General features: G+C 38.7%; 1 protein-coding gene across 1 annotated transcript; it reads left to right on the forward strand.

Annotated features, from left to right (window-relative positions):
* Positions 1–668: 668 nt before the first annotated feature.
* LOC145685646 (uncharacterized) lies at positions 669–2051 on the forward strand. Its single transcript, XM_081758036.1, has one exon. The coding sequence runs from the start codon at positions 669–671 to the stop codon at positions 2049–2051; it is 1383 nt and encodes a 460-aa protein (XP_081614162.1).
* The last annotated feature ends 14315 nt before the right edge of the window (positions 2052–16366 follow it).

Here is a 16366-nt window from a genome sequence, read left to right on the forward strand (position 1 = left end):
ATTGCGGGCAGAGGGACTTACCATCACGAAAGCACTTCGAATTCGCAATGATCAAGGACCGACCTTTATGGTGCGGATATTAACTTCATCCCAAGATACAATAGATACCCTACTTGCAAATGGTGCTTTCATCTATAAGCAACGACATCGAGTCGAACCCTCTCGTTCTTCACCACCGTTACCGATTCATTGCGAGAAATGCCAAGTTTATAACCAACACACAACTGCAAACTGTCGTAACACTGCCGTCTGTGGCTACTGTAGTGGCACTCATCCTACTCGTTCATGTACTAATCTAAACCTACCACCTCGATGCGCTACTTGCAATGACCAACATCCCACTTATAGTTATAAGTGCAAAGGGAAACCTCCACCAGAAACTTCACATCCTGAATTAGTAGCTCCATTACGAACACTTGATTCATCCACCAACACAGACTTTCAAGTGGAATCCACACCAGTCACTATCGATAAACTTCTGGCTTTCCCAACTCTCGCCTTACAAAATATCCATCCTTTTATCCGCCCATATATCCTACAACAAATTACTCATGCCGCCCGGATCATCTTCCATGCTTCCTTTAATGCTACGTACTCTAACACCGATGTCTATTTTCACACAACAAATCTTCCGTCCGACTCCTAACTACCTCCGCATACTTCATATCATGGGTATTGTGTTCTTATTTCTAAACATTCGATCCTTATCCAAAAACAGGCTGCTTTTTGACACGCTTCTGCTGGAAGAAAAGGTGAACGCATTCCTTCTGAACGAAACCTTCTTAAAATCTCGTGATACTATCCACATACCCCGTTACAACATACTTCGTTGTGACAGCCAGCTTCCTGCTCACCGAGCTAACGGTGGCGCCGCTATTGGCTTCTACCACGCTTTACCATTTCGACGCCATACCTGTCCACTTACCAATCTTCCAGAGCACGTTATCACAACATTATATTTTCCCAATATCGCCATCAGTGTCATCACCACCTATATCCGTCCTGGACATCAGATTCCTCTTGCTTTTTTCCAACACATTTCACATAACTTTAAGCACTATTTAATCATGGCAGACATCAATCTCCATAGTCGAACTGATAATGAACGCACTACGTTCCTTCAATTTATTTCTTCGCATACAACAGGAATTATACATGATTTACCCACACCATCTCGTCCTATCTCTCAGACAACGCCTGACGTTATTATCACTTCTAATACCATAGCTTCCCACTGCACAGTCGAAGTTCTTGATCTCATTGGCAGCGATCACGCACCTCTCAAACTTATTTATCACCACAATACCGCCAACAAACCTGTCAATGCACCACCTCCTCGTACATCACTTCGTTATGACAAAGCCGACTGGAACAAATACCGTGAACATATTACCCAATCACTTCAAAATCACGCACCACCATCTACGGAAGAGCAGCTATACCAAAGCATAACTACAATCAGCTCTACTATTTCTCACGCATCCGAACTCTATATTACCTGTTCAGCTTCTGTTCCATACAAACCACAACTACCGCCTCAATACTTAACTATGATTCGCCGCTCTCGACAGCTTTATCGCGAATACGTTCGTACTAGAAACGCAGAAACCCTTCACCACCATCACCAACTGCAACGCACTGTTCGTAATTATCTCAAGGCATATAAACTGAGAAACTGGGCAAAAACTTGTAATAACCTCAATGAAACCAGCCACCCTTCTAAATTCTGGAAACGTTTCAACGCACTCTGCGGTAAATATACAAAACCTCATTATCCTCTACTCCATAATAACACACCACTTCAAAGTGATCAGGAAAAAGCCGATGTCTTTGCAGACTACCTTCAGGAAATTTTCACACCTACACCTCTTACTGATCTCACAGCTCCGCATCCTGTTGACCATCTACCACTTGACTCTCCTCATTTACAGCCCAGTATCAATCATACGCTTCCAAATCATCCGCTCACAACATCCATTTCCACAACCGAAATTCTCACTGTCGTTAACCGCAAACGTAACTCTGCCCCAGGTTTTGACAATATAACATAGTAGTAATCGCGGCACTCTGCCTAACTCTTAATAATCCAATTTGGGTCCCCATGCACCATAGTGAATGAATTAGGGATGCTTTGGCCCGGGATTACGTCACCTATTGAAATTTTGCTTATGCTTATTCAGGGGCCATGCACGACGGTACGAATGAATCAGAGGTACCTTGGCCAGGCTATGACGTCATTGAATTGGGAGTATTGGATCAGAGGTCATGATGATTCTTTAAATTACTAAAAATATGATCTTGATGATTCATTACGTTATGAAATAATACAGGTTTACGAATGCTTTCGTTCCCTTTTATGGCATAAAATTTGGAGATTGTTATATCTTTGATGAGATGGACTAACACGGGTGCAAATGAAATCTTTAGTTTTACGTCCCACGATTATGCCTGTTAGGCTAAAGGCCCATACAGCAGAAGTGAACGTTCTACCACTGAGCCACCGCACCTCTACTGGTATGAATGAATTAGAGGTAGATGGTTCGAGCTAATATGTTCGTTTGACGTCACTGAACTGTGATTTTTAGCTTGGAGCTTATGATGGCTTGTTTCGTTCCCTTTTATGGGTATAAAATTACCAAAACAAGGTTTGATTTCTTTCTTGATGACCTATTACATTATGAATTAGTAGACCCAGTAATAGTATAAATTAGTATTAATATGAAACTTGAAAACTTTGGAGTTCCTTTGTGGCTAACCGGTTAGCGTATGCGTCTTTAACGTGGGAGACCAGGGTTCGATTCCCGGAAGGAGCTCATGCGGTTCGGATTGTTATCCCTTTGATGAGATGAACTAACACTGGTGCAAATGAAAAATCTTTAGTTTTACGTCCCACGATTAGGCTAAAGGAGACGGTGACGATGAGAAAGGAATGAAAGTGTGGGAGGAAACTGGAGCATAATGTTACCCACCACAAATTACTTTCGCCGTGTTTGAACCATGGATCACATACAGCAGAGGTGAACGCTCTACCATTGAGCCACCACCTTCCTTACTGGTGCGAATGAAGTAGAGGTATTTGGTTTGAGGTAATGTGATTGTTTGACGTCGGGGTGACCCTATTTCACTTTTGGGACCCCCCACCCATGGACCATAGCGAATGAATTAGAGATGTTTTGGCCCGGGATTGCATTACCTATTGAAAGTTTTGCTTATGTTAACTCAGGGGCAGGGATCACTCAGGACACATAAGATCACATTGATTTACATCAGGAGTTGGGGGAGGGAGGAGAGTATCGCACCTCGTACTCTTTGATGAGTATAAAAATATTAAAATTTGGACGTTTTTAACTTATCCTATTATCTTTCACGAGACATTTTCGTTGTATAATAGAGTACAATGATTTACTTTTTGGGAGTTATCGTTCCCTTTGGAGCCTTATTACGTTATATGGAGCCATATTTAAAATTATTCCATTAAATTTGATAAGCACTTTGTGATCCATTTTGTTCCGCTTCAGGGGTGAACATGGATACCTTGCAATCGTCCCGAGTTCGATTCTTGGAAATGTTGAAGTTAATTTAATGTTTCCGCGAAAACGGTGAGAAATGATAGGACGAAACATGAACTTACTTGACTGAGGATTGAAGCAGGGACATCACACATTAGAGACAAGCGCTGAGCCATCGTACACGTGTGTTGATTACTATGCAATGGTCCCGAGTTTGATTCTTGGTGCTAGTTTCAGGAAATGTTAACGTCCCCCTTGAAACGATGATGAGAAATGAGAAAACATCATAAACTTACTTGCTTGCGGATTGAAGCAGAGACCTCACACATCAGAAAAAAAAACGCTGAGCCACCATGCCAACTTCAGTGCGAGCAGTTTTGCGTATGAAAAAGAACATGAACAGATTATGTTACATTACACATTTCTGCTCGTTGTTAAGCATAGAAGTTTGTTATTGTGAAATTGCAGCATGTGCTTTTACGAAGAGTACTACATCAGCATTTTTCTCAGCTGACGGACTTTTAAAGCTCAACTTTACATTTATGTCAAAGACAGTTTCATAACATATCGATGAGTGTTACATTTTTTCAATCAAGTTTAAGGAAAATGAATCACATTTTAGATGTGGTAATTTGAAATGTCGTATTAAACTAACGAGTCAACGGTATGATGTCATGATCAAAATTGCGATACTAGATGTCGTAACGATTGATGTGTAAGGAGAAAAAACGTGAATAATGTCACAACCAATCAGATTGTTTCTTACATCACGTTTCGGCTCATGATACATGATGAAAGCTGTGTTTTTATTGGTTCTCCGTGATGTCATTCATTCATTTTCTCGTTTCTGATTGGCTGATAGTGATGTCACTTTATAGTTGAACCCGTTTCAGACCTAAATAAAATTCTTAATTTCATTTTCAAATCCTACTTCCACGAAGATCTTGAATGAACGTAGGTGTACCTCTAGTGACATCGTGACTTTACTCCGTTCCTTGAATTTGAGGTAAGTATCAACCGCGTTTCTTAATATCAATGGAGTGCTTTTGCATGAGGATAACATTGTTATCACTGGTTTTTATTTTAGCATGAAATATTTAGCAAATGGAAGAATAACCCTCACTTACTTGACCGGGAATCCCACACATTAGAAGTAAGCACAAGAAATTTGTTGATTTTGGTTTAGCGTCCCTTCAGTAGTGAAGCTAGGAATACAGCTTAATGTTGAATTTGAGCGCATACTGGGTATTGAACCCGGGGCCACATCCCACACATTAGAAGTAAGCACGAGAAATTTGTTGATTTTGGTTTTAGCGTCCCTTCAGTAGTGGGGCTAGGAATACAGCTTAATGTTGAATCTGAGTGCATACTGGGTGTTGAACCCGGGCCAGAGGTGCGTAACGCTAACCACTTAGCTCAGTTTCTGAAAGTTACCATTAACGTAAACAAAGAAACTACGCACGAATTTGTTCCCCTACAACGTGAGACGTGGACCTACAGTTTAATGTGGGATCTGATCTCCCGCCGAGAAACGAATTCGAGTCTTTCTTGCCTTAGCTCGAGAAAAGCAAGCGCATGAGATTTTGTTTTCGTTTCATGTTCGTTATACGTTTTAAAGTTCAGTGTCAGGGGAAAATGCTTACTACAATGATTTTCTCAGCTGAGTTGGAAAACAATTTCATTCATTCTTTTTATCACTACAGAAAGTTAGGTCAGTTACATATTGGTCCCAGGTTTGATTTCCAGTATGACGACAATAAAAATTTTTAACAGTAGAACTGTTTGAGATATGATAATTCTTTTAGGATTGATCGTGTAGTCATTTTGATACAGTTAAACGTGTTAGCGATTTTCTGAATTCAATTTAAATTCGTGCTTTTTTTTCTCTCTTCTCGTTTTAGATATTTGTTTTCTTTGCCTATTCCTTTTTTGCTTACCTTACCTTTTTTTTCTATTTGAATATGGCTACTTCTGGCTTTACTGTCTTGCGAGAAATCAATAGACATTATCGGCGTTTTAATCTTGAAGGACGAATGCTGGAAATTCAAATTAATGCTCCGACCAGTGACACAGATATTGTTGAATGGGTTCAGTCCTCCTTTCAACATGTTGGATTACTTATTGGAAAATGTCGACGAATTATCGATGGTTGGATTATCGATTTTATCCCACGATGAGAAGAACAAACCGTTTTATTTATCTTTTCGGCGTGCAAATAATCTGACACTGGAAACTTTATGGGCTTCCTTTGATCGCATCCTTCAAAGTAACGATAGTTTTCTCATGAACGAACCGTTCATTGTCCATTTTCATCATGTGGATGTGCTCCGTGGATTTGGGAGAATGCGTCGAGGTCTTTTATCAAACGACCAGTTACTAAAACGCAAGACTGGCATTTTACGAGTGAAAAACACCGACAAGAAATGTTTGGCTTATGCGATTGTGATTGCTATTGGCCTAAAGAAATATAAGGATACGAACAAGAAACTGTACAGACAATATCACAACCAGAGCAAGTGTGTCGTTCTCCCTGGTGTGCATGAACTTTTGTCTCGATCATCAGTGAATTTAGATCATGGGGGATCTGTGGAAGAATTGCGACAATTGCAACGCTACTTGACAAATTATAAACTTACCGTATACACTAGCTTCTCCGGAGAAGATATTCTGTATGAAGGGCCTGGTGGCGAAGACAAGATTCCAATCAATTTAATGTGCATCAATTCACATTATGATATCATTACGTCATTAACGTCTGTTTTTTCTGCCAGCTATTACTGTGCTGCATGCCACAAAAAATATGATCATCGTATTGCACACGTCAAGAACTGTTCGGCCATGTGTGAGAAATGTTTGCAGAAACCGCCATGCAGTAAGACCAATACGGAGAAGCAGTGCCCAGAATGCAATCGTGAATTTTATGGTGAAACATGCTATACAAATCATCTAACTGTACCATACCATAAGGGCCAACCAATATGCAAGATGGTGAAACAGTGTGCCAAATGTCTACGCATTTATTCATTTGTCCATACAGGGGAAAGAAAACATCATTGTACAGATTATTTTTGTAATGTGTGCCATAAACACGTTACGTCTACTCACCAATGCTACATGAAGCCTGATACGACTCAATTACAACCTGGAGTTCCATCAGTGTTACATGCCAAGAAGGCTATGATTGTTTTCTATGATATCGAAGCCACACAGGATACTTTCTTCGATGAAGACACGTTCATTCATAAGCCCAATTTACTGGTGGCCCAACAAGTATGTTACAACTGTGTTCAAGATGAAGATATACATCATCCGTGTGAAGTTTGTGGACAGCGGGAACATATTTTTCAAGATGATCCGATCAATGCCTTTCTTGCGTATTTACGTCAACCACGACCCAACATCAAACTTATTGTATCTTTGGCACATAATTGTAAGGGATATGATGGTCATTTTATTCTTAAATCTTTAGTGGAAGAACATGAATTGAAACCTACCTTGATCTTGAACGGAGCAAAAATTTTAAGCATGAAAGTGAATCACTTATCGTTTATTGACTCCTTAAATTTCATGCCAATGGCTTTAAGTAAATTATCCAAGGCATTTCATTTACCAGCGACCAAAGGATATTTTCCACACTTTTTTAATACTGCTGCAAATCAAACGTATGTGGGAAAATTACCGGACATCCATTATTATGGTGCAGATGAAATGAAAGTGGATGAACGAGAGAAATTCATGACATGGTACAACGAACACCAGAACGATACGTTTATTTTCCAAGAAGAATTGGTGAACTATTGTGTTCAGGACGTCAACGTACTTCGAATAGCTTGTATATCTTTCATGACCACTTTTGAACAAGAAACTCACGTCAATCCTTTCCTGGAGGCTATCACTTTGGCGAGTGCGTGCAATTTAGTATTTCGACGAAATTTCTTAAAACCCAATACTATTAGCATTCTTCCTGCACGAGGATACCGTCACAGAAACAATCAGTCACGAATTGCTTTGCAGTGGCTTGCCTACATGGAGGAAAAAGAGGGTCATTCAATTCTACATGCGGCCAAAGGGAAAGAAGTTTATGTTGCTGGTTTTCATCTGGACGGCTACTACCAAGATCCCGACACTAAAGAGGAACACGTGTATGAATTTGAAGGCTGCAGAATTCACGGCTGTACTCTATGTGTCCCTACAGGCCGTGATCAGCCCATTTATGAGAACTCCGAAGAAACAATGAACTATCGCTACGAGAGAACACAGCGTAAAATGAAATTATTACGATCCATGGGATATAAAGTACATGAAATGTGGGAATGTGAATTTCGTCAAGTGTTAAAATCCAATCCAGCATTGGCCTCTTCTTTAAGCACACATCCTTATACTAATAAGACACCATTAAATCCAAGAGACAGTTTCTATGGTGGCCGTGTTAATGCCATTAAATTGTACCACGTCGCAAATGAAAATGAAGGCGAAGAAATAAAATTCTTGGATATCGTTTCCCTGTATCCTTATGTGAATAAATGTGGACGGTATCCAATAGGACATCCACGAATATATCTACAGGGAGATCCAGAAATGCCCGACATTCAAACTGTCAACGGATTGGTCAAGTTGAAGATTTTGCCTAGCAGAAATGTGTTTCATCCAGTGCTGCCATTTCGCTCAAATAAGAAGTTGTTGTTTCCACTTTGTGCTGCCTGTGCCACAGCATTAAATCAAGATTCTGAATGTACACAGTCGGACAGTGAACGAAGTCTAACAGGAACGTGGGTGTCCTATGAAATTCAAAAAGCCATTGAACTTGGGTATCAAGTCATTGAAATTTACGAAATTTGGGAATACGACATCACCGTATATGATCCAGAAACCAAGACTGGCGGATTATTCAGCGAATACATTAACACATTTTTGAAATCGAAGCTGGAAGCTTCTGGTTGGCCTGCCAATTGCGTCACCGAAGAAGAAAAGCAGCAGTATATTCAAGTGGTACAACAACGTGAAGGCATAACTTTGGATGCAGCAAATATAGTGACAAATTCAGCACGTCGTAGTCTTGCAAAACTCTGTTTGAATGCCTTCTGGGGACGACTCGCTATAAGAGACAATTTCAGCCAAACGACCATCATTAACGATCCCAAAGAACTGTATCAGAAATTAACTGCTCCAGACATAAAAGTCAACCAAATTTTACCTGTTAACGATTCGTTGTTATACCTTTATTGGCAATATGAAGATGATGTTCCGTACAAAATCACAATGCTAATGTTGTCCTTGGAGCATTTACAACGTGTCAAGCTCGTCTGGAACTCTACAAATATTTAGAATTGCTGCAAGAAAGAGTACTATATTTCGATACAGATTCCGTAATATTCACGCAGCGACCATCACAGCCCACAATAGAACCAGAAGTATTTCTTGGTTCAATGTCAAATGAACTGGAATCAATTGGACCAAAAGCATACATTAAAAAATTCGTGTCTGGTGGCCCAAAACAGTACGCCTTGGAAATCTACAACCCCGACACGAAATCAACCAGTTATGTATGCAAAATTCGTGGATTCACACTCAATTATACTGCAAGTCAAAAGTTAAATTTTAATAGTCTGGAGCAAATGATCATAAATCAATCGAGTGAAAAAGTCTCCATTAGCACGCCGCACAAAATTTACAGAACCCACGATCATCATCTTGTCACAAAACCTGAAGAAAAGAAGTACAGTTTCAACTATAAAAAACGCCGATTAATACCAGACACATACGAGACATTGCCCTATGGGTATAAAAAAGTCAGAACAGAATAACAGCCATATTTTTCCCTAATCCCACCAACATCACTTCCCAAAGACCGGGCAAAGAATCAACGCAACACGGGACATGCTTCAACGAGGCCACAGCGGAAACAAAACTCAGATGACATCACCTTGCAGAAACCAGTGGAGAAAAAAAGGAATTCAGGTACGTCACATTTGCTTTTCTTTTTCTCACATTACTCTCTTGATCAGTTAGTTCGATGTTAATAATCTGTTTTTCTTCTTTCACAGGAAACAAAATAAATATTACCATGTATATTCATATGTTTTATTTTCTCTTTACAGAATTTGTACCCGTCACGGACACGTCTTCCTTTGAAGAAAAAGAAATTCTGTATTCTATTTCACATGCTAAAATAAATGTACAAAAACATGATTCTGTGTTTTATTTCACATCCTAAAATCAAATTCTTTTTCTGTACTGCGATTTCAATTTCTTTTTTCTGAATCAGTTTACCGATAAAATAAATCAATGTTTTGCGGAAAAAAATCAAACTAAATTTTTGTTTCAGAAAATTTTTTGTGTACGAAAACAAAATTCTGTTTCAGAAATTTTTTTGTGTGTACAAAACAAAAACTGTTTCAGAAAATTTTTTATGTACAAACAAAATTCTGTTTCAGAAAAAATTTTTATGTACAAACAAAATTCTGTTTCAGAAATTTTTTTGTGTGTACAAAACAAAAACTGTTTCAGAAAATTTTTTATGTACAAACAAAATTCTGTTTCAGAAAAAAATTTTATGTACAAACAAAATTCTGTTTCAGAAATTTTTTGTGTGTACAAAACAAAAACTGTTTCAGAAAATTTTTTATGTACAAACAAAATTCTGTTTCAGAAAAAAATTTTATGTACAAACAAAATTCTGTTTCAGAAAAATTTTTGTGTGCAAAACAAAAATCAGTTTTCGTCACGAAACTGCTCCGACTAAATGAATCGATTCATTCTGATAGTGTTGGCAACACTGGAAAAATTTCGGTAAGTATCGCTCAGACCCTGAGTTACAGCGAACACAACTAGATTCGAACCAGCAACCTTAAATGTCTGATTCATCTCTAAATACAGCCAACTAAACAATAAGATTATGTGTATACGTCAATGCTTTGCACTGAGTCAACAAGGTTTTCTTCAAGGTCAAAAATCGCACACGAAGTAAAAAGATGACAACACAGATCTTCTATCTTTCTATATGAAACATAAACCTAGTATAAACTGCTCGCACTGAAATGTGTAATGTAACATAATCTGCTCGTCTTCTTTTCATACGCGAAACTGTTCGCACTGAATGGAGTACGGCGGCTCAGCGCTTCAATCCACAACGAAGTAAGTTCATGTTTCCTCCTATCATTTTTTCATCATCGTTTCAAGGGGACGTTAAACTCAACATTTCTTAACTAACACAAAAAATCGAACTCGGGACCATGACATAGTAATCAACAAACTGAACTTCTCAATGGGCCATGGTGACTCAGCTCTTATTTCTGATGTGTGAGATCTCTGCTTCAATCCGCAAGCAAGTAAGTTTATTATGTTTTCTCATTTCTCATCATCGTTTCAAGGGAACGTTAACATTTCCTGAAACTAGCACCAAGAATCAAACTCGGGACCATTGCATAGTAATCAACACACGTGTACGATGGCTCAGCGCTTGTCTCTAATGTGTGATGTCCCTGCTTCAATCCTCAGTCAAGTAAGTTCATGTTTCGTCCTATCATTTCTCACCGTTTTCGCGGAAACATTAAATTAACTTCAGCATTTCCAAGAATCGAACTCGGGACGATTGCAAGGTATCCATGTTCACCCCTGAAGCGGAACAAAATGGATCACAAAGTGCTTATCAAATTTAATGGAATAATTTTAAATATGGCTCCATATAACGTAATAAGGCTCCAAAGGGAACGATAACTCCCAAAAAGTAAATCATTGTACTCTATTATACAACGAAAATGTCTCGTGAAAGATAATAGGATAAGTTAAAAACGTCCAAATTTTAATATTTTTATACTCATCAAAGAGTACGAGGTGCGATACTCTCCTCCCTCCCCCAACTCCTGATGTAAATCAATGTGATCTTATGTGTCCTGAGTGATCCCTGCCCCTGAGTTAACATAAGCAAAACTTTCAATAGGTAATGCAATCCCGGGCCAAAACATCTCTAATTCATTCGCTATGGTCCATGGGTGGGGGGTCCCAAAAGTGAAATAGGGTCACCCCGACGTCAAACAATCACATTACCTCAAACCAAATACCTCTACTTCATTCGCACCAGTAAGGAAGGTGGTGGCTCAATGGTAGAGCGTTCACCTCTGCTGTATGTGATCCATGGTTCAAACACGGCGAAAGTAATTTGTGGTGGGTAACATTATGCTCCAGTTTCCTCCCACACTTTCATTCCTTTCTCATCGTCACCGTCTCCTTTAGCCTAATCGTGGGACGTAAAACTAAAGATTTTTCATTTGCACCAGTGTTAGTTCATCTCATCAAAGGGATAACAATCCGAACCGCATGAGCTCCTTCCGGGAATCGAACCCTGGTCTCCCACGTTAAAGACGCATACGCTAACCGGTTAGCCACAAAGGAACTCCAAAGTTTTCAAGTTTCATATTAATACTAATTTATACTATTACTGGGGTCTACTAATTCATAATGTAATAGGTCATCAAGAAAGAAATCAAACCTTGTTTTGGTAATTTTATACCCATAAAAGGGAACGAAACAAGCCATCATAAGCTCCAAGCTAAAAATCACAGTTCAGTGACGTCAAACGAACATATTAGCTCGAACCATCTACCTCTAATTCATTCATACCAGTAGAGGTGCGGTGGCTCAGTGGTAGAACGTTCACTTCTGCTGTATGGGCCTTTAGCCTAACAGGCATAATCGTGGGACGTAAAACTAAAGATTTCATTTGCACCCGTGTTAGTCCATCTCATCAAAGATATAACAATCTCCAAATTTTATGCCATAAAAGGGAACGAAAGCATTCGTAAACCTGTATTATTTCATAACGTAATGAATCATCAAGATCATATTTTTAGTAATTTAAAGAATCATCATGACCTCTGATCCAATACTCCCAATTCAATGACGTCATAGCCTGGCCAAGGTACCTCTGATTCATTCGTACCGTCGTGCATGGCCCCTGAATAAGCATAAGAAAAATTTCAATAGGTGACGTAATCCCGGGCCAAAGCATCCCTAATTCATTCACTATGGTGCATGGGGACCCAAATTGGATTATTAAGAGTTAGGCAGAGTGCCGCGATTACTACTAACATATAGGCACATTAAAGAAAGCCCTCCTATACTTCTGACGCTTCTCGCTCTCATCTATACTTTCATTCTCCGTACCGGATTCTTCCCAACGGATTGGAAAACTTCTAAAACACTTATGTTCTTGAAGCCAAACAAGCCACCTACCGCCACATCTTCTTATAGACCTATTCAACTGACATCCACCTTTAGCAAAATTCTCGAACGCATCATCGTTAAAAGATTGCACCCGTACCTAGAATCCAAAAATATCCTTCCTATTCATCAAGCAGGTTTTCGCCCGGCTTTCTCTATCAATGATCAACTCCTTCGCCTCACCAGTCTCATCACAAATCATTATAATTCTGTCAAACCTTCTTGCCTACTTTTATTCGACCTCGAAAAAGCCTTTGATAAAGTCTGGCACCTGGCACTTCTCCATAAGCTTTTCCATTTTGCTTTTCCCATTACATATATTCGCTTCATTTATCACTTTCTTGTATGTCGTCTCTCCTACGTCAGCATCAATAATCAACTTTCTCATCCCATCTTCCTTCTGTCAGGGGTACCACAAGGTTCTGCTCTATCTCCGCTGTTATATATCATTTTTGTAGCCGATTTCCCTCCACTTCCTCCTGATGTGTACCTATTTCAGTATGCTGATGATACTGCCTTTCTAGCCTTAGGAAATACTATCCGTCAGATCACTCGAGCTCTCCAAGAAGCCATCAACCAGTTCACCCATTGGTGCCAGAAGTGGAGTCTTTCAATCAATGCAGCAAAAACACAGGCCATTACTTTTATACCCCCACGAAAACGCACCAGAGTACACCGCAACCCCTCGCTGCTTTCACTCACAGTTAATGACGCTCCAATTATTCAAACCCGACCCGTTACTTATCTGGGCATTCTTTATGATTCTCACCTCACGTGGAAACCACACCTCAAGAAAGTAGCTGCAAAAGCTTATCAGCGCCTGAACCTTCTAAAGCGACTGACTGGCACAACTTGGGGCCTACAACCTAAAACAGTTCTGAATACATATAAAGTGTTCATGCGACCAGTGCTTACGTATGGGTTTACTGCGTGGATTTCCGCCCTTCCAACATATTATGAAAAGTTACGCATCCTAGAGCGACATGCGTTCCGCATCGCACATCGTATTCAATTACCAAGCCCCACCCGTGAGCTGTATGATCTCGTCACCTTCCCCGACATTTCGTATCATCTTGAATCTCTTAGACAGAAGTTCATCACTGTCAGATACACTTCTCACCAGCCATTACTCCTCGATACTATGCACTATCATGCTCTTCATCCTGTCCGTCCTCGCTATGCTTATTCCCCACTTAGTCTGCTCTTCACTCTATACTGTTATACGCTGCCACCTGATCACCCTGATTTCTCTTACTTGAAGACTATCAAATTCATGCCCACTTACCGCACGTATTTCCCTCATTTTCTGCACAGTAAGACCTTCTGTCTCTAACAGGGCTCCCTATGTCTTCATCAGCCTAGAGCAGCCCCTAGGCAGAAGATAACATCATTTGTCTTACTAATTTCCCTTGTGTTTGTCCCGTGTATTGCACCTCATCCCATTATTCACCTTCATTCTCTTTTACTATAACTTATAATTGTCAGTAATCTAATCTATCAGGATTTCTCAATCACCAAATCACATATAATTGTGTTCGGAGTTTAAGTATTCATGCATTTTTTTCTACATATTAATTTCCTTATATGTTTATGATCCCTTTCTTTATATTTTCACTCATTATACTTGTTATTTCACTATTTATTCATTCTATATCTTTATAACAATGTGTAACGTCAATTTATAATTATATAATTAAGTAGTTTTCACCTCCTAAATTTATGATTATGATCGCAAAGGTCATAATGTCCAGATATTCTATGATAAATAAATAAATAAATAAATAAATAAAATCACTTAGCCCATCTGCCTATTAATCCTCAATCCATTAATCCTTACTAACTCTCCCCCCTTAAAGAGGGTGTAGCCCTCTAACAGGGTGCTGGCCTCCGGCTAGAAAAAAAAACACTATTGTGACCCTTTGGGTGGGTGCTAGTCGTACGCGGCTAGCAAAAAAAAAAAAAACACTATCTCAACTTTTATTTACATTATCTTACATTTTCAATCAGTTAAAATACTATCTCGCATTATATCTATATATATACTCTTTATATATATATATATATATTTTTGCACATTTGCACCTATGTATTCTTAACTTTATTTTCGCTATTCACATAACTTTTTATCATTTTCTTGCCTTATTTTTTTGTTATATATTTACATTTGGCACCTTAATTGCACTGTTTCGTTTTTTGTACCATATAATAAAGATGAAAAATGAAATAAATAAAGAATAATAAAATGATGATATAACACCCTTCCAAAACTGATGCACAAATACCCCCGTTAATAATCACGCTTCCCTTAGACCATCGCATTATTTTCAATAATATATATTTCTGTGGAAAATCACTTGCCAAAGGGATGGCGTAACCCTCTGAGAGGCTGGAGAAGTATATAGTTTTTCTAGAAACACATGATTTGTATAATTAGTAAATTTTCTTTTCTCCTTTCCGTAAAAAAAAAAAAAAAAAAAAAAGAGAGAGAGAGAACAGTCAGGTGAATATCTCTCAATAAAACTTGTAACCAGATTCAGGGTAAAGAACAATCTTTATTCAGTAATTAAATCAGAATAAATTTTTAAAAAATGAATTCTCCAATTAGCGAAAGAAATCTTTCAGGGCTCTTTAGCTTCGGAACCCTGTCTCTTTAATTTGAAGCTCAAGCAAAACAAAATCCTATCAGTCTCTATTCAGACTTCACTGATCAGTTATCTCTTCACAGCTCAGTCCTACCCTAATTCTATCAGGAAGGCATGACTCCAACCTTCCGTCAATTTAAAAAAAAATAATAAGAATAAGAATAAGAATAAGAATAAGAATAAGAATAAGAATAAGAATAAGAATAAGAATAAGAATAACCAGAAATGTCAAAGGACATCACTCAGTCCAAAGAGAAAACCATCATTTAGATTTCTCTGGCCTAACAAAAAAAAAATCTAAAAGGAATCTTAATGAAGTTTGCCTCAGAGGTTTCTAATTTCCCAAAATCCTACTTTGACCTAGCTAGAAGATTACGGGAATCATTCATCCCGATAAGCTATCACTCAAGCTTATTTCTATCTGAAGCTAAATTTCCATACTAGCTACGATCATCACTCTGACCCAAGGAATTTCTCCCTTGCTCTAACCATCATTCAGGTTAGTCCCTCTAGAAAGCGTATTTTAAAAAAAATAATAATTTAATAATAAGAAAAATCTACAGCCATCACTCTGACCCCAGAGAACTTAATTCTCCGTCATTCGGTTATCACTCAAACCGATCCCTAACAGATAGGAAAGTTAAAAAAAAAATCCAGGCGATGCAATATCCAAGACAATGAAGGGAGACTTCTAACAGCCGAGTTTCATTCATCCCAACTACCGCACAACTAATGCCCCCCTTTGCTTATATATCCTCGAGCGAACATACCTTTTTCAAGAACTCTGAGACCCTCCTCAAAGTCAGGCACACCTACTGTTCTTATACTTCAGTTCCCTAAGAGAGGGCATAACCCTCTAACAGGGTTCTAGCCAAAACGGCTAGTCACTTACCAAAAAAAAAAAATACCCTTTTTATGCTGTTTCTTATTTTCGCTAAAAGAATCCGCAAAAATCGTTTGAAAATCTTTTCCAACCGTCTTTACCCTCTGGAATTT

Source organism: Thermobia domestica, chromosome 5 (genome assembly GCF_964235325.1).
Source record: "Thermobia domestica chromosome 5, izTheDome1.hap1.1, whole genome shotgun sequence".
Taxonomy (NCBI): Eukaryota; Metazoa; Arthropoda; class Insecta; order Zygentoma; family Lepismatidae; genus Thermobia; species Thermobia domestica.

What these genes read in the sequence shown, in the direction of transcription:
- LOC145685646 (XM_081758036.1), top strand. Translation starts at nt 669, where the DNA reads ATGGGTATTGTGTTCTTATTTCTAAACATTCGATCCTTATCCAAAAAC.